The sequence below is a fragment of the Ischnura elegans genome, chromosome 4 (genome assembly GCF_921293095.1).
Source record: "Ischnura elegans chromosome 4, ioIscEleg1.1, whole genome shotgun sequence".
NCBI lineage: Eukaryota > Metazoa > Arthropoda > Insecta > Odonata > Coenagrionidae > Ischnura > Ischnura elegans.
In genome coordinates this window covers 18,488,888-18,512,108 of record NC_060249.1, presented here as the reverse complement: position 1 = coordinate 18,512,108, position 23,221 = coordinate 18,488,888, and the positions used below count along the sequence as shown (strand labels likewise).

General features: G+C 38.1%; 3 protein-coding genes across 3 annotated transcripts; 1 reads left to right on the top strand and 2 right to left on the bottom strand.

Annotated features, from left to right (window-relative positions):
* Positions 1-3,443: 3,443 nt before the first annotated feature.
* LOC124157117 lies at positions 3,444-7,525 on the bottom strand. The gene is made up of 5 exons (XM_046531620.1): positions 6,643-7,525; positions 6,420-6,553; positions 4,260-4,448; positions 3,788-4,147; positions 3,444-3,692 (listed from the first exon to the last, which is right to left on the bottom strand). Exons 1-4 carry the CDS (start codon positions 6,692-6,694, stop codon positions 3,797-3,799), a joined length of 726 nt encoding a protein of 241 aa, XP_046387576.1. The 5' UTR covers positions 6,695-7,525; the 3' UTR covers positions 3,444-3,692; positions 3,788-3,796.
* A 757-nt stretch (positions 7,526-8,282) lies between these two features.
* LOC124157118 (ceramide-1-phosphate transfer protein) lies at positions 8,283-17,406 on the bottom strand. Its single transcript, XM_046531621.1, has 4 exons — positions 17,129-17,406; positions 16,834-17,048; positions 16,555-16,730; positions 8,283-10,905 (listed from the first exon to the last, which is right to left on the bottom strand). Exons 1-4 carry the CDS (start codon positions 17,254-17,256, stop codon positions 10,774-10,776), a joined length of 651 nt encoding a protein of 216 aa, XP_046387577.1. The 5' UTR covers positions 17,257-17,406; the 3' UTR covers positions 8,283-10,773.
* Positions 17,407-17,642: 236 nt separating this feature from the next.
* Positions 17,643-23,200, top strand: LOC124157242 (protein abrupt-like). Its single transcript, XM_046531809.1, has 4 exons — positions 17,643-17,818; positions 17,907-18,108; positions 18,187-18,375; positions 22,889-23,200. The coding sequence occupies exons 2-4, from the start codon at positions 17,926-17,928 to the stop codon at positions 23,198-23,200; spliced, it is 684 nt and encodes a 227-aa protein (XP_046387765.1). The 5' UTR covers positions 17,643-17,818; positions 17,907-17,925.
* The last annotated feature ends 21 nt before the right edge of the window (positions 23,201-23,221 follow it).

The following is a 23,221-nucleotide window of genomic DNA, read 5'->3' as shown; positions in this document are numbered from 1 at the left end:
ACATATACTTGCAAAATAATATAGAGTTAAGTATTAGCACGATAAAAAATTATAAAAATATTATTCTTTACATTTTATAGCCTCCCAGAAAAAGCAACTGAGGAAAGTGCTTAGGGAGGATGAAATACATACTCTCGCAATGGACTTGTCAGGTGACAATTTTTCGAGCGGGTCTTCATTTCATAATGGTTCTAACACTGGAGAAAGTGACTCAGAAAGTGGCGATGAACCTTGTACGACCGAGGCGGCAAGGTGTACCGTAACATCAGAGGCTGCTCGGGCCGCTGATCCCCCAGTGAATAGGAATACCCTCGCCTTTGTTGGATCCCCTGGTATAACGAAAATTCCAAGTGGCTCGACCACCAAAGAATACTTTTCCCTTGTTTTACAGACGAGTTTTACGACCTAATCATAAGGGAAACAAAGAGAGAATATTTTTAGGAAACCCGTCTAGGAAAAGGGATAACAGACTGGCGGCCACTGACCAGAGAGGAGTTTAAGGTTTGGTTGGGTCTGCTCTTTCAGACCGGGACAGTCAACACAAATAGAATATGGGAAAATTGGAAAAAGACGATTGCTTTCTGCTTTAAGCTATTTCGCCAATCAATGCCAAGGGATCGATTTCTTGGGATATTCTTGGGGCAGGGGAAAAGACACAAACATGGCATAAAAATGTACATGCTCTGTGAGCCAGCAGGGTTAGTGCATCGGATGATCGTTTATACGGGCTCAGGGGATAGCAATGTGGGTGGACAATGTGGTAGTTTGGGGACAAAGTGGTCCACAAACTTTTACAAGAATGTTCCCCTACCTAGAGATCTGATTAAATTCAAAACATACTGCACAGGGACCCTCCATGGGATAAGAAAAGACAACCCAAAAGAGGTTTTTGGGCACAAGCTGGCAAAAGACTCGATTGTTGCTCGTTGGAGTGAGGGGGAGATTTGAGTCTTCCACTGGGGCCCTATGCTCGAACTTCGGTTCGCATACGGGAGGGGAGTTTCATACGAATGACGTAGTCACATTCCGTGTGACGACTGAATTTGGTATGCTCCAGTCGTCGGGGAGGGCGATTCATACGAACTAGGCGCTTGTGCGGTCGGGACTGGACGAGTTCGTATACGAACCAGGGAAAACATGGCGGCTGCAATGTTTGCTATGATAATGCTCCATGAGGAAAATGAAGTTATTGAAGAGGAAAGGCCGCCACGGTTGATGCGGGAGCGTACTTCGGCATTTCATTTGGAGGAGAAGAAGTTTAAAAAACTTTATCGCCTCCTGAAGGAATTAGCTCACGAGCTAATTACTCAATTAACCCCTTACCTAAGGGCTCCATCGCGATCTTCAGCCTTGTCTGTGGAAACAAAGGTAATTGTTTGGAGTTATAATGTTTATAGTAAGCCTAAATTAAGATGTTATTTGGAGGCTAGGCCTTCTGCTTGGTAGATAGTTATTTGTATGTAGCATTAAGGTCTTTATACAGGGATTCGAAATGGTAAGAATTTAGAATTCGTCGTCAAATTAATTTTACATAAAATATACTATTTGATGTTTTGAGCTCCTGCTAAGCAAACACTATTCATGCAGGTGTTGGCAGCTTTAAGGTTTTTTGCTGGGGGTCCATATCAATCATACATAGGAGAGGAAGAATATACAGCCATGGACCAATCGTCGGTGACCCGATGCATAACTGAAGTGGCCAAGGCAATATGTGAAAATATGATGCATCATTGGATCAAATTAGATCTATCTCCAGAGTCTGTGGCTGGACTTCGTGAGGGGTGAGTGTTTTAAAATAGTAATCAGAGGTGGTAGTATTAATCAATTTATAAAAAGCATGTACAAGGTACACAAAAATACAACTTTTAAGTTTTTTCTTATGTATGTGCAATGTAAATGTTTCATTACAACCCCCGGGAGAATGTGGTTGAGAGTCGCGAACCTTGATGGCTATGCTGTAGAAACTTTTTTCAAGTAGCTACACGGTAGAATGCAATAATGTGCAATGGATCAGTATTCTTGTTTTCTGGAATTTCGCCGTTCGTTTGTAAATATTTCACCGTGTTGTGTTAAGTCTGATTTCCCAATTCATTTTCTTCAACGTTAACATCATCTTAAGTCAGGCAAAAATGGAAGTTAAAGCTTTTTAGTGGGTCTGACTACCATTTAGGTGAAAAGTATGGTCAATATATTGAGCTTTATCAGCACTTACATATGAAGTCATGATTATTAAAATGTTGCAGACTTCCCATCTTTCTTATCATGACCCCAATCACCATCTGTAAAAACTTCCACCATCTTCTTGCACTTCTATATTGATGCAAGCTCATCCTCTGTTCTTTGCTACCTTAAATCATTAACTGCACATTCTAATACATAGTCTCAAAACGACTGCTTTCATCGAAATGACCCTGATTTTCAAAGATTGCAATTGTTGTCGCCTGATACCAAAACTGATATCATTAAAATTCACTTTTTCCAGTTTATACCAGAAGTATGGCTTTCCAGGAGCGACAGGGGCTATAGACTGCACCCATGTGGCTATAGTTGCTCCACCAGTGGACAACCCTATTTATATGGAAAGGCAATACTATAACCACAAGAGATACCATTCCATAAACGTACAGCTGGTAATTGTATTTTTCTTTTTATGAGTTTTCTAATGATTGTCAAGTATTGCCTTGTAATTCGTAACTAGGTATTTCTCTTCCAGGTTTGCAACTCTAACATGAGAATTTTAAATGTTAATGCCAGATTTCCAGGGGCCACGAATGATGCATATATTTATGCCAATTCCGAATTACGACGGGGCCTTATACAGATGAAGGAGAGATATAATGTCAATGCCTGGCTAATTGGTAAGTGTTCTCTCCCTTCTGTACATTTAAATAGATACATACCACCTGGATAGAAGCTCTGATGACTATATTAATAATTAGTTACTAGTAACACATGCACTTAAATCTGGTATAGTGTTGAAATCCAACAGAAAAAAAAATTAATTTTACTCAGGGTAACAAACCTGCTGAATAATAGGTAATAATTCTCCTCCCTCTTCTCCAAATTTTTCAATGACCCCTATGGCAGGCGATATAATTCCTAATTCTCCAGAGGAAAGATACAACAGGAGCCTTTGCCGTGCCCAGAGCATTGTCGAGCAGTGCAATGGAGTGCTTAAGGCTCGATGGAGGTGCTTTGAAACACAGAGTCCTGCATTATATGCTAGAGAAAGCAAGTAATATAATCAACTCCTGCTGTGTGCTGCACAACATGTGCATCGAAAGAAATGTGGCAGAGGGAGAAATTCCTGTAAATGTGGAGGAAAATGGGATGTATGCTGACCCTAATCCAGCAGGACAAAATCATAGAGCTGGGCTCCAAGTGCGACAAAGAATAATTAGGGATTATTTCCAGTGAAATAAAGTAGTTTTGTAAAACCCAAATTTATTTTTCATTAATTTTATTTTCTATTCTTTTTAATAAATTCACTATTTCAACTTGCATCGAAAGTGAATCTTCCTCCACTCTCAACCTTCTCTCCTCGAGCTCTAGCCGCCTGCTCTCCAGCTCCACCTGCTTCTCCTGCAACCTCAGCCTCCTCTCCTGCATGGCCATCATCTTCTCTTCCTTCACTGCCTTCTCCCTCTCTACATCTATAAGCTCCTCTGCTATGGACGTCAAGTTTTTCTGTCCTATAGAATGATAGGCTGTGAATTACTTTCTCTTCTTACATAATGCAGAAAATACAAATGTAAGACAGACAATGTCAATATTCTCCTGTACTTACTCTCCATTCCTACTTTTCCAGCTTGCTTGGGGGCTTCTTCTGTTGGGATGTTGTAGTTGGGGTGGATGGGGCTTGATTGGAGGTTGTATTTGGGCAGAATGGAGTTTGAATGGGGATTATGGCTGGGCTGGGAGGGTTCTGTCTGGAGATGTTTGATGGAGTTGTGGTGAATGTGGATGGAGTTGGAATGGAGGTTGTGGATACGTTTAAAATTTTTGTGTTGGGGATCTGGGAGGAATAGGTTGAAATGTCTGGGGATGTAATAATTACTGTAGGGAGTGAAGTAGGGGAAGTAGAGTCGGGATGGAAGGAGGGAGTGCTGCATGAGGAGTTTCTCGGATTTCCTGCCTCTAATTCAGTCTGTTAAAATAATATGATGAGATTGTATAAGTTTAACATGCATAAAAATTGAAAATACAAAGTAAATATATTATTGTCATGAATCAATATGCTGGCATCAATTACATCTCACCTGTACAATAATCTGGGACTCCTTCGTGTGTTGGTGGCCCATCACGGCATTGCTGCCCAGTAATTGGTAAACCCCCCTTTGGTAGCTGGTTAGCTCATCCACTGAAGGCGGGCCACCACCAGTCTTTCCTCCTTCCCTCACCAAGGCAGCTACTTTAGCCTTGGTGAAGGTTTTTATGTCTTGCCACGTCTGTTGAAGAGTTTGAAAGGGATATTTATCCATGAAAATTGTGCTGATTTATGAAACAAGGCGTGACAATAAAGGGTATAGGATGAATGCATGTGGGTATCAAAGAATTTGAATTATGTCTTGAAATGGAATAATTATTTAATCACTGACTTTTGCAATGGTTGTAGTTATTCCTGAGACATGGAATATAAGTCGAGGTGTTAGGAATGTTATATTTGCAATATAGACAATATGTTAGCATACAATTTCATTAGGTAATCCACAGTAATGACTATTCATTGATAAAAATAGAGATCCAATGCTATACATTATTTCTTATTTTACCATTTGAACGATATCAATTCTAAATCCTTCCATTTCTAAGAACCTCAGCAAGCCTCTTAAAGTTCAAGAGTTGGCTTCTCATTATAGACAGCCATAAGGGAAGGATAAGCCAGACATGATAACCATGGCTTTATTCCAAAAGTAAATGCAAAATAAAATTTTAAAAAATACTGAAATTAGATTTTAGAGAAATCTCCAAACTGTGAAGACCAAGTGGGAATAGAAGCTGATTTCAATGTCTCACTTATTACAGGTAAATCACCTCCAGTCTACAGAGCCAAACCAACAATGTAGTTCAAACACGAGGAAGTTATTGGCATATGTAGCTGTACCGGTTCCGACTCGCTTATGAAAAGAGGATGACAGTGACAAATAACATTTATTAAGATTCACAGATTACTTTAAAACTTGTGCAAATGTGAGGTAGATGTTGAGGGCAGAGAGTTCACTTCTCGTCAACTACTGAAATCAGACATCTGAATGGCACTAGTGACTTGTACATAATGATTGAATATTATGTGGTTTAAAATTGTTATCTATGTCTCCTATGCCTGAGAATACTAGGATATAACAAAGCATTGAGAATGTGGGTTATTGTAAAGTGCACTGGGAAAGTTTGATGATTTCCCTGTTAAATTTTAGAATATTCATTCCATGCATGTCAAGGTGTAAATAGTTTCTGAACTGTTACCTTGTCAACGTTGTTATTGGCCTGAGAAAATCATGATTACTAATAATTTACTAAAAGCAGTTTCAGGACCATAGCTAAAATTTCTTTTGCACAAAAGTTTTGAAAAACATACACATTATTCATCTATGTTGTACTTACTACTGTATTTACATTGGATTCTTATGTGAAAGCAAACATTGGCTCTAGAATGAATGGGATTAATGACCGTTGCTTTTCTGTTTGTTTTTCATGCAAAAATATTGTGCAAATTAAGGATTGGTTTCTTCTACCTACATTAGGAAATTTTCCAGTAATTTAATGGAATACAAGGTAATGTCATACGTTTGCAGCTGTTGCTCATGGCAGCACTCATTATTACTGCCCATGCTTCAAGAACAACTGAATTACCCGATGTAGAATTTTTCATCAATAAAATAGATTTTAATTAATAAATTATCAAATCAATAGACCCTATGCATTTCGAAACGTATATCAGTCGTAATTAGTATGAGTAAAACTGGTCAAAATTGACTAGGAATCAAAAACTCATTATGCAGAATTCTCTTGGAAGAAATGCAAAGGAACGAGTGATATTTATAGCTCATCAAATTAATATTTAAAATTTAGTTTCCGATAAAATAAACATCACTGTACTAAGATGTATTAGCATGACCTTTTCACGGCAAGATTTTCATTGCATTTGCATGTATATGTTCGCCAATGACGTAGAAATTATAATACAGACGCTCGCCGCGAAATGCTGCCGACTCAAAGTGAATATATTAGGAAATGTTTTCGTGGTACATTAAACGTAGGCGCTGCATGAAACACAATTACTGTATAATGATGGGACACAAGCAGTACACCTTCGAAAAAATGTGTGCGCTTGCCTTCGTCCTCCTTATATGATCTATATATGTGTAGTCGCTAATCACAGAAAGTTATTATGAGTCCAAAAATGAGTGCTTAATATTTACTTTCCTCCACTCCTTCCACTGCTTCACCGCACCACCACAAGCATTTAATTTCACCGTCACCTCACGCCATGCGTCGGCCGCATCTTTTGCCCCAAATTTGGAGGTGAATTTTGCTTTCGCAATATTATCGTTACCTGTTACATAAAATATTTATATCGTAAGAATTTGATTATCCGTTAGCATTTACAAAAATAAGCACTAGATATGTATAAAATCTACTGACCTTCGACAAATTCTAGCAGGATATTCTTCTGTTCCTCATTCAGTTTCGCCATTCTTCACGTTGCGCTTGTCTGGCACCTCCTTCTTAAAATGAGCAAACTCACCAAACTGCATTCCTACTCCAAGGGATTACAGCTACATTGTTTGTGAGGGTGGAAGGAGAATTCAAACAAAGTTTTGCGGAAATGAATGAATCACGGATTTTGGAGGCTGTGATTGGCTGAAGTCTTTCGCATGCCTTCTTGGCCCGACGTTGCCAACTCTTGCCGTACGTATAAAAGCTCCCCTCGCATGGCCCTATCCGTAGGGTACTGGAGCATACCGATTTCCCCTCCGTCTGCTAACCCTACGGATGGGACCGTACGAAACGAAGACCGTGAGGGAGGAGCTCGTGCGCTTTCGAGCATAGGGCCTCTGGAGGGATTAGAGGGATGCGTCCCTGATATCCTCCGAGTGCAGGTATTACCCCGTACCCACTGAAAGGTCGGGCAGAGGTAAGCCCTAAGCAGTGGTGGAATACAACCAAGTTTATTGGTGGTGTCGATCACTGCAACCAGTTGCTGCACCAGCGAAACATGTACCAGCGAAAGTCCCTCAAGTGGTAAAGAAAACTTGCCATTCATTTATTCCAAATAATGTAGGTGAACAGATACATTCTCTACAGTAAATTCAGTGGCAGCATGATGAACTTGTATGACTACAGAATGACAGTAGTGTGTGCTACTCTTAGAGAGTGAGAAAATCTGTTATTTGCATCTGCCATGACTGTGAGGGTGAGCCTGGACTTTGCTTACACCCTTGCTCTCAGGAAGTACACAAAAGGGTAAAAACATTTTTTTTCTAATTAAGAAAATATATTTCGAGGTTTTTATATTGTATTTTATTTTCACTGTAAATATAATGCCAGTTTTTTTTCACCTGATTTAAAAATTATAAATGTGAAATGTTTGCTGGTTTTCTTTTTGCAAAAATAAAATACTTTTTTCCACAGAATTTCTTACATTTCAAAATTTCTTGAACCAAACCTTTATTTATATTCACAGCACCAAAAGATTACTGTAAGTCAGAAACATTTTCCATAACGATGATTCTCACTGCATTTTTAATCCTTTGTGCATACATACTTGCAAATCGAATACAAAAAAAAAGTTTTGTCAAAGCTTCAGAATAAGTTGCATGTAAAGCATTCCTATGAAATGCACTCAAATTATTGATTTGTGGATAAAAAACAACAAAGTACTTGGCTTTACAGCTCATGAAATAAATAGATGCAATAGCTTTTAATTCCGAATAACCAATGTAGATAAATGTGTCTAACAACTTGAATTTACACTAAAAATTTCATCAATTGATAGAAAAGCGGGTTGCATACCACATAAGTTGTCATACAACGAGGGTGACATCCACAAATGTCAAAATAAAAAATATTTATTTTTCAGCAAAAATGTGAATAATAAGAATAAAATTATCATATCAAGCTTAAATTATGCTGAAATAACTGTTGTACAAAAAAAATTTTCCGCTACGAATGAAGTTATCATCTAACGGTGCCACATTGTAAGGGTTAATTATGGATTTGCCAATAATTTGATACATTATTGAAAATTAAGATAGCATTCTTAATAACATTACGCCAAGGCATAAGAGCTGAGGATGTTATTTATTGACATATGAAAAATTCAATGAAGTTGAAACCAATACAGAGAGAAAAGCAAGAACTATGAAGTACATATATAAAAACTATTGCAACTTAAGCCAACATACCCTCCCTCCTGGTACCTTGCATAAGAATGAAATGGTAAGATCATGTATATAGGTACTTTCAACCAATTTAATTGCCAACAAATTTTGAGCTTTTGATACATACTACTCTTACAATTCCCCTTTCGAGAATGATGAACAAACTCAAAAACTTGTTAAGAGCAGGAGATATAGAAATAAAATTATGAACTGATTCAGAAAAGGGCATATCAAAATTGAATAATGTGAATTCACTTATATGTTTCAATTTTCTAGGTTCGCAAACATTTGCTTCAGTATTGGTTGAAGGTAAGCAAATTTTCTGTTTAACTACTCATTCTGCATTCAAATAAGGATTTAATGAATATTCCAAGAAAGCTTCACACTAAAAAAATCCATTTCTCAGTTGCATGAGCTAATTTTCATCATAATTTCAAAATGATTACAAAATACAAAAAGCTTCATCAAGAGGAAAATACCGGCAGACAAAAATTTTATAAGAATACCTTAGAAGTAACCTCTACATTCGTATGAAACTTATGAAATTAGATTAGAATAATTTAGTACTTTAAAAAATATTTGACTCTCACATCCAACGAAAGAGAACATATATGAAATTAGCTGTAATGTGGAATAACACAATACAGGAGTAGTATATATGTAATACTAAAACAATATGAGCTTGAGCTAATCACTTGCACATTTAATTGCATGAAAATAGAGGCTGATTGATCAAAATATCATGCTTCAAATACATTTAATTAAAACTGATGCCATTCAATTAAATCTCAGGACTTGACAGGCAGTTGAAATATGAAATGATGAATGAAATGAGCACATGTGTTGTGTAAGGTAGATAATGTTGCACAAGAAATAGACTCAACATTCATAAAAATCCCTCAAGGGCAAGAAAATGGCAAAGCTACGAAATCTAAAGTACCAAGGTCCTAGACTAGATGGAAAGCATTTCCAGCATCCAGATACCATTTCAATCTGACAACCCCATAATTCAATTGACTTGTGAGCAGCTGACATACACTTCAAAGATCCTCTTATATGCTTCAATGTATGCAACAATAAATCAAATATGTCTCCACCATGCAGATTTAGTCAAAGGAGGCAGTGAAAATGATAAAAAATTTCAATTTACCAATAATACTGTTTACACATTTTTTATTCGGCAAACATTAACTCTCATATTGCATGTATGAATAATTACGTACTATTATTTTTATATTGCACCATTTGTCTAGAATATTACCTAAATATTCTGAAGGTATTATTTCCAGTAGTAATATGTATCTACCTATGGTTGAATAAATAAAATGATCATATATACTTTGATAAAAATTTTGAAAAATGTTGAATATTTATAAACAAAAAAAGAGAAATAGTGAAATGGAATCACTTAAATAAAATAACTTAGCTTGCAGCTCATGTAACTTAACTGAAAATATACCTTTTTTGGAATGTATTAAATAATAAATGATTAAAGCAACGTTTAAAAAAATTAAGATATACTCTTTAGTGAGGAGTGGTACGATGAAAAGATGGCTGTTTCCTGGACAATAACAGGGATGTTAAGTTAATAATAATGCTAATCATTCCATACGGGAAGTTAAAATTTTGATTTCCCAACATTATTTTTGATAAGGTAGGGTTAACTATTTTAAAATTATTTAAAAAAAGCCGTATAAGAAAACACCACATTCCTGGTGGATTCTCAACAATTGGAAGGTAGTAATAATTCAGTATATGAGGCCATAATCCTCAGCCACTATCATATTGACAAATTGAAAAATTGGTCCCAAAAAAGTCTAAAATGTATGTAAACACTTAAAACTTAACACCATGCATAATTTAAAACTCCTTCATCTAAATTTGAATTAGTTATCACCTGACAATTATCACAGCACTCACAGATTAGGAGGTAACCAAATGGCTCATTTACTATCGGACATATACATAAATGAAAAACTTTCAACTGTCCTCTAGTCAAAGCTTGCCATTTACGTTGTTAAGGAGGTTAAACGCACCATATATGTATTTCACATTTCACAGCACATTCATCGAAGGAATTCCATTAGCACCCAATCAATAATTTAAAATTCCACCTAACCAAACCTCAAGATTATTTCAAGTGACTAAACCCAATACCAAAAATCACAACTTGGAAGTTTGCTTTGTATCTTCAAAAGATACTCATAAATCCATATTCTACTCATGGCAATGGCCAAGGCAACTGGGCAAAATTAAGTACTAGTGTCAACTTCTGAACATTTCCATAGCCACAAAATAGAAATATCGGCATGAAATTAATGTAGCAAACCTCACAATTATGGCAAGCTGCATTTCCAACAGTACTAAATAACTTTAATGCAGCAGATGCAGATTACGGCAAATCCAGCAAACTATGTTGTTCAAAAATGGCCTGTGTTCGGTTATAGACATCAGCAGTAACCAGCAGCATTTTGGGCAACACATCAAGGGTTTTCTGTATTTCCTCTGCACTGTTACCGCAGACCTAAGCACAAAAAAGATGGACCAACTACCATTAGTACAAAACCAATACTTAAAATTTTGAAGACATTGAGACATTTACCTTAAATAAGCACAATGGGGTTATCCATTCATACCCGAAATCGAAATTCATAGAAAGAATTCAGTAGATAGAAGGAAACAATGAAAATCTTCCTCATTCAGCCATTTCCTTAAAACTAGAAAATAATAAAAATATGAGAGCTGCCACCCAATTTTCATGAGATGGTGACAACATTGAGGTTTTGGTTGATTTACTCTATCAGGAAGAGCCTTTCACTTATACTCTGCCATCATGTAAAACAAGGGCATTCTATACATTACTCTTTTTTTATATTACATACTTAACAAATTCATTTTACATGACAGGAAACCCACAAATGGGTTTTCTCACTCTGACCCAAAATTGCCCTATAATGGGTCACAGTGTCAATTTGGCAATACGGTGGATGGAAGGGAATTATAAGTTATGATGAGAAAACAAGCATTCTACAGTCAGCCGTTCTCATACTCATTTAAAACAAGAAAATGGGACAGTTGCCACTCACTTTCCATCGCTCATTTACTCATTCACAGAAAAGCTTTCACTGAGGGAAGGAATCACTCAGAAAGAGTGTAGACAACAACGAGCCACATGAGACCCATGAAAAAGCACAGCACAACTGGTATTACATCCCTAAAAGAGCCTGTGCCTCCTGAATCACTCCTCTCCAGGTGTTCCATTGACAGCAAGGGGTCACCATCTTCTTACTTCGAACTGTGTAAGTTCTTCCTCCTTGTCATCCACCCACCTTTTTCAAGGTCACCCATGAAGTCTTCTACCCCATTGCCTCTGACTGACAGTCCACTGTACTACCCTATTTTCACACATTCTTCCCAGATGACTGCGCCACCTTAAGTCTGGTACACTTGATTTCATACTGACTGTAGCTCGGGATTGGTGCAGAAATGCCAGGAGTCTTGATGGGTCCACCTATTCTTCATATGATCTTCTTCTCCCATCTGCTGAATAATAATTAGTCCCAGCTTTTCATGACCCAGGTTTCAGAGGCATATAGGACCACAGTAAGAGTTACTGTTCATTACAACCTTTCTATAGTCATGTGACTACGGAGACCAGTCCAAAGAAGGCTCTATTCCCCACATTTACTATTTCTTTGATTTCTAGGCAGTTATCACTATTTTCCGACAACAATGAGCCTAAATATTTAAAGGTAGACACTCTTACAAATTGATATCAACCAACACCGTTATGTGCTGGAGGCTCATTTTCTTTGCCATGACCTTAGTTTTACTCACAAAGGTTGGTTACTTATAAGGTTGGCCCTTCCTGATTCTTCCTGCATTTGCTGAAAGGCTTCTATCAGTCTCCGCTCGTTCTTGCTGATTAAATCCACGTCATCAGCAAATTTCATATACTGCACTGATCAGTTCAACAATGTTCCACCAGAGTTAATCGCAATTTTCCGCACTACTCCACCAAAAGTCACGTTGAAGAGGGAAGCTAATACTGTCCACCCAATTCCTCCCCTTTTTGAAAAGGAGACAGTATTCTACCCCAGGGCACAGCGTGTAGTCTGCCTGCCTCAAACTCTAACGGGGTCAGGTGGTATTACAGCAGGACACCCAGCAAAGGGGTAAGACCGAGTGACGATGCCATTAGGCCAGAAAAAATGAAAGTTATTCGTAAGCATGATGTGGGGTTGATGGAAAATAATATATCCAAGAGCTCTGAATCTTGGCTGATGGACAACACTCATGGAATACGGTGTGATTTTTTGGTGTGGGTAATACAATTATCGTTGAAAAATAAAAAAAATACAACAGAAAAACATCATAATTTCATGAATTTCATGCAAAGCAACGATTGAGAATGTTATATTTCCCTTTTGCAACCATAAAATATCGAAATATTGAGAACAAAAAGTCACGAGGCTTTGAAAGCGTAGCCTTTGTTTTGCAAAAGCCTACTTTTTGAAATAAAGGCAGGAGCCCATGGGACGAAACCAGCATTGAACCGGGTACTTACTGGTTCAAAATGAAGCTAATCATCTACCACACAAGCCTCTTGCTGATTATAAGACATACATAGCACAAAACAGCCCACGGGCAAGAAAAAAAAGTAGAAAATAGCGCGAAAACAAGTTGTGGGTCAAATGACCCCCAGCCGTCCTTCTAAGTATAACCTGTCATAAAAATTAAAAACAAAATATTTTACTTGAATTTACGCTTACATATCAAATTTTGGACCAAAATGAAGAAAGAGAAAAAGTTTCATAATTTAAAATATATTTTAATAAGAGAAAAATTAATTTGAATTTTGAAAATGGGTCAAATGACCCCTGCTGTTCTTCTAGTGTTAACTTGGACATACAACACACCTACCTCTCCTTCTTTCTGAAACTTTTCCATTTCCTCACACTGTCTTTTCCACCTAGCCTCCCTCCCCCTCTTAGTTTCACGCCGTAATCGATTATTTATTTGCCCATACATTTTTTTGCCCTGTTCTGTGTCGACGTTCCTCCACTTTCTCCTCACCTCCATTTCTTTTATCATTTCCTCTGTTATCCATAGCTTCTTCATCCTGCTTTTACCAACAAAGTCAATTGACTTCTCAGCTGTGTTAACTACTCCAGTTTTAATATTATCCTATGTTTCCTCAACTGTGTGTACTATCAATCTCCCAGATTCTATTTTCCACTAGTTCCTGATATTCTCTCCTCATATTCTACTTCAGAGCTTCTACATTCCATTTCCTTGCCTCCCTAACTTTCATAAGTCTTTTGAATCTTATGTTGCATTTCATAAGTACTAGGTTGTGGTTGCTGAATCTGCATCCACTGCACGAGTTTATCACACTATTCCTAAACCTGTCTTACCATGATATAGTCTGTCTGATATCTCCCCATACCCCCTGGACTTTTCCATGTGTAGGTACCTTTGCCCTTTGTGATGATTAAACCAAGTGTTTGTGATAAATAACTTGTTTCTCCTGCAAAATTCTGCCGCTTTCTCTCCCCTGCCATTCCGAATTCCTAATCCAAATTCTACCACTTCCTTTCCATCCCTCCCTTCCCCTACTGAAGCATTTCAGTCCCCCATCACTACCATTTTTTCTTACCCAGAGTTCCTCAAATTATTTCCTCGAGCTTATCGTACACCTCATCTACTTCTTCTGCCCTATGATTGCTAGTGGGCATGTATACTTGAACCACCACAAGGTTGGTGGGTCGTGCCTCAATTTCTACCACAAGAATTCTATTGCTTACCTGATCTATACCTACCACACGCTTACCCTTCTTCCCGTTTAATACTAAAGCTACCCCTCGTTGACTTTCCTCCCCACCACTACATATATCCCAGTACCTGTCACTCCAATAGTCCCCCCCATCCCTCCACCTCACCTCGCATAATCCTCAGATATCTTTCCTCCCTTTATCCATTTCCCTTTTGATATTTTCTAGTTTACCCGCCCTCATCATTGTCCTAACAATCCACGTCCCTACATTCATCGATGCCTTCTTCCTCTCCATCCTCTTGGTCTTCTTATCCTCTTCCTTGGATGTTGCCGCTGATGCTGAAAAAGACGATGATGATACGTCTCTGCAAGGATTTCGCATGATACGGACCCCGAGGACCTTGCCAACCTCACTCCCACCTACGACACCCGCCCTTTGGGGCTGGGTCACACGATTCCATCCGAGGCTCATTCAATCAGTGTCCATGTTTTCAGGGAAGAGATAGTTGGTAGGGTTTCCCATTTCCATTTCAACAGAATTTTTTACGTGACACCATCACGTGGACTACCTTTCGTCTGGCTCCTACCCTTCGACCTTGATGATAAGTACTTCATACAGTTCGGCCACAGAGAGTTGTCTGATGACTTTTAGAAGGGTCTAGTTCGGGGTAGGGGACAAGGTTGCCAAGTAAGAAAGGGAAATGCCCACCTCACATGTAAACAAAAGGGTTCCCAGGAAAGGAGCCATGAGGGGCAACGAGCATGAAGGACTCAAAGGAAGAATTTTTTCTTTAGGTGATTTGAAGAAAGGACTTGTTTTGGTAGCTCAGGCCTGTTTCAGTGCTTCATATGCACTAGACAACATTGTATGACTAGGCGAGGGTGTGAATGCGTTTGGGGGACAGGGAATGGCTGCAAACAATGCTGGTGCAAGGTTCTCCTCCCCTCTTTTTGAACTTCCATCGGACAACTCTCGCCATCTGGACTGCAGATGTAGTAGCTAAATCCAATGGTTACTTGTCATTCATTCAAGCCCCTTCGTTAGCCAAACTGTTTATCACCTCATTTCTTGAGAAATAAGAAAAAAGCAATCTCACTATAAAATTGTCAAAACACAGCAGCAAAATACAGAATTGATGGGTACTTGTGACACCATACGGCTCAGCTTGTGGCTGAGGACTTCCAAGTATTATCTCTTTGCACAAGTCACGGGAAATTAGCAAGTCCCTGGATTTGATAGAAACATAGAACACAGTTCTCCCAATTCACCAGCCACTGACCAGAGTTTGAATTCTAGATTACTATGAACCCTCCCCTCCATCTTCTTCCATCAGTTAGGGCAACCACAAACAGTCATTTCACTGTTTGTATGACACCACAGTGAATGTTGCAAGGCTCTCTGAAGTGAAAAAATTCCACCACCAAAAAAATCTTAGTCGCGACAAAAGATTTTCCTTAAGGAGAATTTCTGCATCTTGTGAGCACTCTAGGGAGACCTCATTAAGATGTGTCACCAACTAGTCCGAAGTTATTTCCTTGAATACTTTCTACAGTGACTGCATATACATGGGAATAAGAAACTTGATCCCTGATTACGCTCTACCACAAGGCAACCATAGCATTTCTTCCTCAGCAAATTTTTGTCGGCACATAGGGCAAGGTGATGATTTAGAAGGAAATAGCTCAATAGAATCCCAGAATTTCAAGGTTCTTCCGGTGGGTAACAACATGCTGCATGTGCTCATTCATAAGTAACAGATCACAATAGCATATCAATAATATGATGGACGTCATATGATGATTTAGGAGAGCACATAACTTTTAGTAAAATAAAACAATAAAAATTTGTATTGAATGAAAATAAATACTAGAATATACCAACAAAAAAACAATATACTCTCATTATTCTGAGTCATGTAAAAGTAAAACAGTATCCGTTTGTGTTCACAAATGGTTCATTTTAACATCGTGCACCTCAAAGATTCACCTTGTCCAGTTAAATCACAGAAAAGACTCTACTGGAAATGTATTCACACGTTACCTCCACATTTGTCAGCACAATCACTAGGTACTGTAAATTATAATACCACATTTAAGTGCTGTTTAAGTGATAGCCATATCCTCACAATCCAATAGAAAGAGAGAAAATCTTAATACGTAAATTATGCTAAACGATATAAGCTAGATTATTTCACAAGAAAATAGAGGAGATATTCCATAAATATACAGCAGTGCGATACCACGCTACAAAAATCCTCTAAGCTCTCATTTTCAAAAAACGAGGTACCCATAAGTGACCGGATTTCTACAGCCGACGACACTTAGGTTAAAAAACCGAACTCGTTTTCGACTGAAATATCAATGCTGTTGTTACAATCGATATTTGTTTACACGTACCTTTAACATTAAATTTTCCTTGGTTGGCAATGAGTACAATGATACAACTACACCCTTTCTAATTAGCCAGGGATGATACTGTGCCAGAGTTTCGTTGTAGGCTTCTTGACCCACAACACTTGTTTTGTCCTTCGTTTCTAACTCACCAACCCTCTTCAAAAACAATCTTATGAAGTCTGAAATAAAAGAAACTTCAGTTCTTCAAGGCAAGTTGATACATGATTTTGTATGACAAGTAATATGATTCTTTTAAAAGCAAAGTACGGCTAATAATATCACCTAGGCCTCGATGAAGGCGAAGAAGAGTTCGACACCCGGAGACGTAATCATTCTTTCTGAGCAAATCGTTATTTTTCTCATACTCAACCATGGACTTAAACGTTGAAAAATGTCCAGCCTGCGATTCTTCATTCATAAGTGATTCCAAAATCTCTATTTTACTTTTAATATCTGATCCCACAAACCCAAATATTGTACCAAGAAGGCTACAAAATCTAAAAAAAAAAAGAATTTCACCTTCAGTAACTTCCCCAACAGCCAAATAAGTATAACCTGCATTGGATACTTCACACACTTGTATAATTCATTGTACGCTGCGAGATAGAAATTTATATCAACATCATCATCTTGCAATAAAGATGATGAAAACCCATCATGAACTGCTCTCAAATCAAATTTCACAGGTGGTTCTGAAGTTGCCATGAACAGAGATTGTAGAATACTTATCCAGATTTCACCAACTACTTTTTATCATCAGCCTGACCACCAACTACAATAATCACATCAATTCATCCGATAACAATTTTCCGCTACACGAACACTTCGAGTACTTCAAACTGCATATCAGCTGAATAAAACAAAACACTACAGGATTTCTGAGATAATTTGTTGTGGCATTTTCTGTACGAATAAAATTGATAAATTAATGCTGGTATTGGTATAATTTGAGGAGTAAAAACTTTTAAAATAGCAAATTTTATCAAGCGTGATTATAATATTGCTAATATTTATTATGATGATCTGATCATGATGGATGAATACCGCTTTCGTCTAAGCCGAAGCCATTTTGAATGTCAGGTGTAACAAGGTCATTCGCGTTACAGGTCAAATTATTTTTTAAAAATTGAAATAATTTATTTTCTACATTCTGTGAATTCCATCGATTCCTGGCTGTTTTAACTGAGGCGCCAGAAAATTGCGGTTGTTCTGACGAAGATTTTAAAATAGTTCTTTAGTGTAAATGAAGAATTGAGTAAATAATAATGTTAGTTGTCTTAATGAACATTGGAGTTATGCTGGTACATATCCTTCCATTGAAGTAAATGTCACTTTCACTTTTTTTCGATTTTTAGTGGAATTAGCGTTTCAGCGATGGACGCGAAGAAATATTGCTTGAAATGGAACAACTTTTCAGACAATATATTAACTTCTTTGGAAAATTTGTGGGGCGATGAAGATTTTGTTGACGTAACTATTGCTTGTGATGGGCAAAGTTTAAAAGCGCATAAGGTTGTTTTATCAGCATGCAGTTCATATATGAAGAGATTATTGAAGGTTAGTAACTCTAAATAGTGAAATTTGGTATCTTATTTGCCGTAAATGGACTCTAAATGTTGTCGGTTGGCGTTTCAGGAGAATCCATGTCAGCATCCAATTATCATTCTGAAAGATGTTGGTCTTCCGGAGCTGAAAGCTTTGATGAATTTTATGTACAATGGGCAAGTTATGGTCGAGGAAGATCAAATTCCAATACTATTGCATACGGCAGAAATGCTGGAGATCCGAGGGTTGTCCGATGTGACCAAGCACAACAAAGGAAAGGTAAATTCAGTAATAGCTTCGTCGATTAGACTTCCTTGACTCCTTACACAACACTTTGTACGTTTTTATGCTATTTGATAGTTTTTATTTAAGTATATAATTTACATCTTTTTTATGTTTGCTGCATCTAAATGCTCCTTCGCTACCCGATGAATCCTTACCTACTGTTTTTGTGGTTTACCATTCATAACTATCAGTTTAGAGATGCAGTGATATTTAATTATTTGAACTCGCCGAGCTAGCGTTGTATTGATATCTTGACTGAAGGATTTTCTCTGGTCTTTTAAGTTAAGATTGTACAATGGACTTTTCTTTGGTAAATTTTGCGTCGAGTTTTATGCAGTTGATCTTCAACATCTATGAAATCAATTGAAATACCTCCACGTTAATTTCTACCATAGAGAATAAAGGGGGATTTCATCTCAAATCAGGCAGAGGGGTGTCAGGTGACCATCACCGATTTCTCTAAAAGTTATATGCATGAAAGGAGTATCCTTATGACGAATAATGATCACTTAATCTCAGCTCAGAACTGAACCGTTATAAAGTTACCACCCTTAGAACATTGCAGAGTCAGGCCTCTGAGTAATAAATGAAAACTCACATAAATGCTGATTACTTAGGAACCGCTCCCTCTTATGGGACGCTGCATTAAATGAAGCATTAATGTGAAATCTCAGATCCAGATCCGATATCTTCAGCAAATTATGATCCTAAGTATCTGGTGAAGTGCAATATCCGAGGATATTTGGATCTAAAGTATCCAATCCAACCATCCCTAGTAGACAAGCCTTTACATGATTTACATGTAATTTTTATAGGGAAAACTGTCACAGAAATCGTGATACCCTTTTCCATTTACTGGGTCCAGACAGAGGTATGGTAGATATTTGTAATATAGGTTACCATATTCTTGGCGAAGCTCCTTGTGTTGGTAGAGTGCAAAATTATACCCTCGGACATTAAGGCATTGGCTGATTTCAGGTCACATATGTTAGTAAAAAAAGCATCGTAAGGACCGGGAAGTACACTAAATATTTATTATTGATTCCTAGGTATAAGTTAAGCATTAATGCCTATAAATGAAAGATAAAATAACTTTCTTGGCTGAAAAATGGAAATCTTCTCCTCAAATCGATATGCTTGTTATTATGGCACATCAGCAGTTAGAAAAGAGCCCAGCAGGGAATGGCTTTAAGATGCTTCAGCTGGTGATGTGATCAATCTCATGTATTTTGAACAATGACCAGTGTGTAAAGGTGCCAAAGTCATAATCATGTGCTTGTCTCCCTTCAGTTGTTACTATCTTATCCTGCTATTTATACAAACTCATTGAAAACCTGTCATGGTGTGATCATAAGGAAGAAATTGGTGGAAAACAAATTGTTAGATCTGACAAAAGTTTTGCTGAGTGAAGTACCAAGATTATATGTAATGGCAATAGAAATAAATTCCCTTAGTCTGTTAATCAAATTACTTCATATCAGCTTTCCATCGGACATGTAGCATGTTGAAACACAGTGAAATTGTCATGGAAGTCAAGGAACCTGGATAACATAGTGATCTGCAAAGTAGCTTGGAAAGCCAAAGGTCCATGGTTTCATTCCCAGTCCACAGGAAATTTTCCCGTTGCAATTAATGTAAATTCACAACCGTTCAAGTGGTAGGAGTGAAATATTCCTTAAGATAAAATGAGCCTACAGTGCAACAATCAAATACAACTTATGTATTTCTACTGTTGCTGAGACCAGCCAATAATGCATCTCAAGAGAAGAAGTCTAATTTTCTGTTGAAGCTATTGTGGCACCACTCAATTTCTTGGAAACCATTTTTTACTTTCTTTACTATACTAATACACTATGAAATAGATACAGTAGGCTCTAATTATTACAAAGTTCGCGGGACTGAAAAACCAGAGGTTCGTAATAATGAAGTTCATATGAACATTTCCTTTAGGAATTGTCGGAAAAAAACAGAATTCAAAAAATGCGATCAATTTACGCTGAAATATATATAAACAGGAAAATTCTTTTCAGCTTCTCGACAGAAGAATGTGGCGCAACGCAATCAAGGGTTGAAATCTTCCCGAATACAGTAAGTCTGATATATGAGCTGGATGCATTCCAAGACCTTGTTCCTAAGTTGATATACCCTCAGTACAGCTGCCGAGAGTTGTCTGATGGCACGCAGAATGGTCTAGGTAAGGGGCAAGGTTGCCAGGTAAGAAAGGGAAACGCCTACAAAGGCTTCTGTGAAGAAAGGAGCTGGAAGGGACGATGAGCGTGAAGGACCCAGAGGAAGAATAACTTGTTTTGGTGATTCGAAGAAAGAGTTTGTTTTGGTGGATCAGGCTTATTTCAGTGTGCCTTATGCAGTTGAGAACATTGTGAGACGATGCAAGGGTGCATTTGGGGGACAGTAATTGGCTGCAGCGATTGCTGGCGTAGCGTTATCCACCCCTCCTATTGTGCCGTCATCGGGCAACTCTCGCCAGGCGGACTGTATGAAAGGCATTATAGATGCAGGAAAGAAGTATGGTTATCCTACAAAATGCAAAACTGCATCACAACTCACGATATTACGAACTGATCTAGCTGGGCGTGCGACACAGCCAGAGCCGAAAAAAATCGCTCGTCACAGTAAGGAGGAACGGACGAAATGCTGAACAGTTCCTAAATTCACACCAGATTCAATGATTCTTTGTTCAGATTGTGACCACTGTGAGAGTTCCTCTACGCCACACCTCGTAGCATCGGCCAAATCGAAAGGCGCCAAATTCAAAATTTGAAAATTTTGATTGCTCGTATCCCTGAAAATTCGTAAATCGAATGTGTGTAGGAAGAGGACTAACTGTATGTCCGATTTACGAGCGGTTATGAGTGGGTCATCATGACTCCGCAGGAATGAAGCTTATTATATGATGTTGCATGTGCACTGAAGAAAGAACCATAATTGATGCTCTTGGGTACAATACAAGAAGAGGACTTAAACATAGATCAATGATGGCAGCGTAGCGTTGTGAATATCCACCTAAATGCCGTTGCTTATGCGTGGAACTTCGTAATAAAGTACATTTTATAACCCACCGGGACTGAGGTTCGTAATTTTGCAATAACGTTTCTTTTACAATAGCTTGGATAGGCCTTTTAATCGGGACCAATGATTTACTTCATAATAACGAGAACTTCGTAATAACACTGTTCGTATAAACAAGAGTCTACTGTAATGGTATCATTCAGTCTGGCCTTCAAGAGCATTTTTGTGCATGGATTTCGAATAAGAATCGGGCAATGTGTTGCCACAGAATAAAAGTCCTTCAGAAATCACCCACTTGAAATTTACAGACAAAAGACAGCAGAAGTAACCAGACTATCCAAAAGTTGAATGGATCGTCATATCTCTGGCTGAGTTCCCAGTTTGCTCACTGGGTAGCAAGGGTAGAGGAATAGTGTCCAGTGCTTAAAGCCATTGTACTAGAACAGCCTGCGGTTTATGTAACTTTTCAAGTCCCTTTAACCCTTTCACTGCCAATTTGGTCGTAATGACTGAGATGTGTACTTCATTATCACGCTACTTTGGTCATAATGATCGTAGAATGAGTCACTTTTTTGTCCTCTCACTGCACGCTGTTGGTCACAGCTACTTTGGTGCCGCTCGTATGACGTGACTGACATAGCTCACGTAGCCAAATCCACAGGAAAACTCGAATGGAAAGGATCGAAGTATAAAGCAAAATGAAAAATAAAAAAGTTAGACTAGGATGATGTCGTCCAGAAATCTACGCCAGAGAACGTGTTAAGTCAAATGTATGGGAATTACCATGTTTTGTAGGCATTGATGGTTACTCGAAAAGTAAGCTGTAGATCAAATAAATATGGAATATGTATATCCTTATGTATCTGAAATCTAGGAGCACAAGTTAAAATAGCTTACTCCATAGGAAATAATTCTCATAAGAAAGAATTCTCATTCTTCATAAGAAACTCCATAGGAAACTTCAAAGTCATTGTTGTTCATGTTGAACTTACTGGGGTTTCCTGGCCTCAAGATTTGAAATCATAGATGGACACGCAAGAGCCGCAAATAGTGCTTATGAAGGCAATTGTGGGGACTAAGAGTGGTATGACTCATTTACCTGTTAATTGCTTATGAAACATTTCTTCCTGGAGGTGGATATACATACATGCTGTCGGTAAGGTTTCAAAATTTAAAGAATTTTGTGAATGTGAATGCAAGATTTGATTCAAATCCATGAAAGATTTGATTTTGGATTTGGATTAGTGAAAATTGTGAATTTGACCCATCCCTACTTTATAGTGCAGAAAGCTACATCAGATTCAAAAGTAGAAATAATTTGGTGAATTTACATTTTACTTTGACAACATATTGTCCTATTTCTCCTTGAAGTTCATGTATAAAAATGTTCTTGGAAGTCTGAATGACCATAATTTTTGTGGGTAGAAATTTATTTATTTTTCTGTTTTTGCTAAATTGGAGTCTTGTCATTTAATAGGGGGAAGGAAAGAGGAATGCCGGAGACGTATCGGAGTCAGGCAATCCCTCAAAGAGGAAGCGTCCCATTCCAATGCTCCAGTCCATACTGACCAATTCCAATCAGGGAATGTCGCAGGATGGCAAGCACTGCGATGATGGGGAACAGGACATTGGTTCTGAGGGCCAGGGAGAGAACTCTTCGTCTTCCTCGTCATCGTCGATGGGGCAGGAGAGGCAGAATGGAGACGATAGGGGGGGGTGGCGAAGAGATGGGAGGGGATGTGGGGCGCAAGGGGTCGCACGTGAAGGAGGAGCTGCAGGAGGCGGATGAGGAGGACGAGGAGGAGGGTGA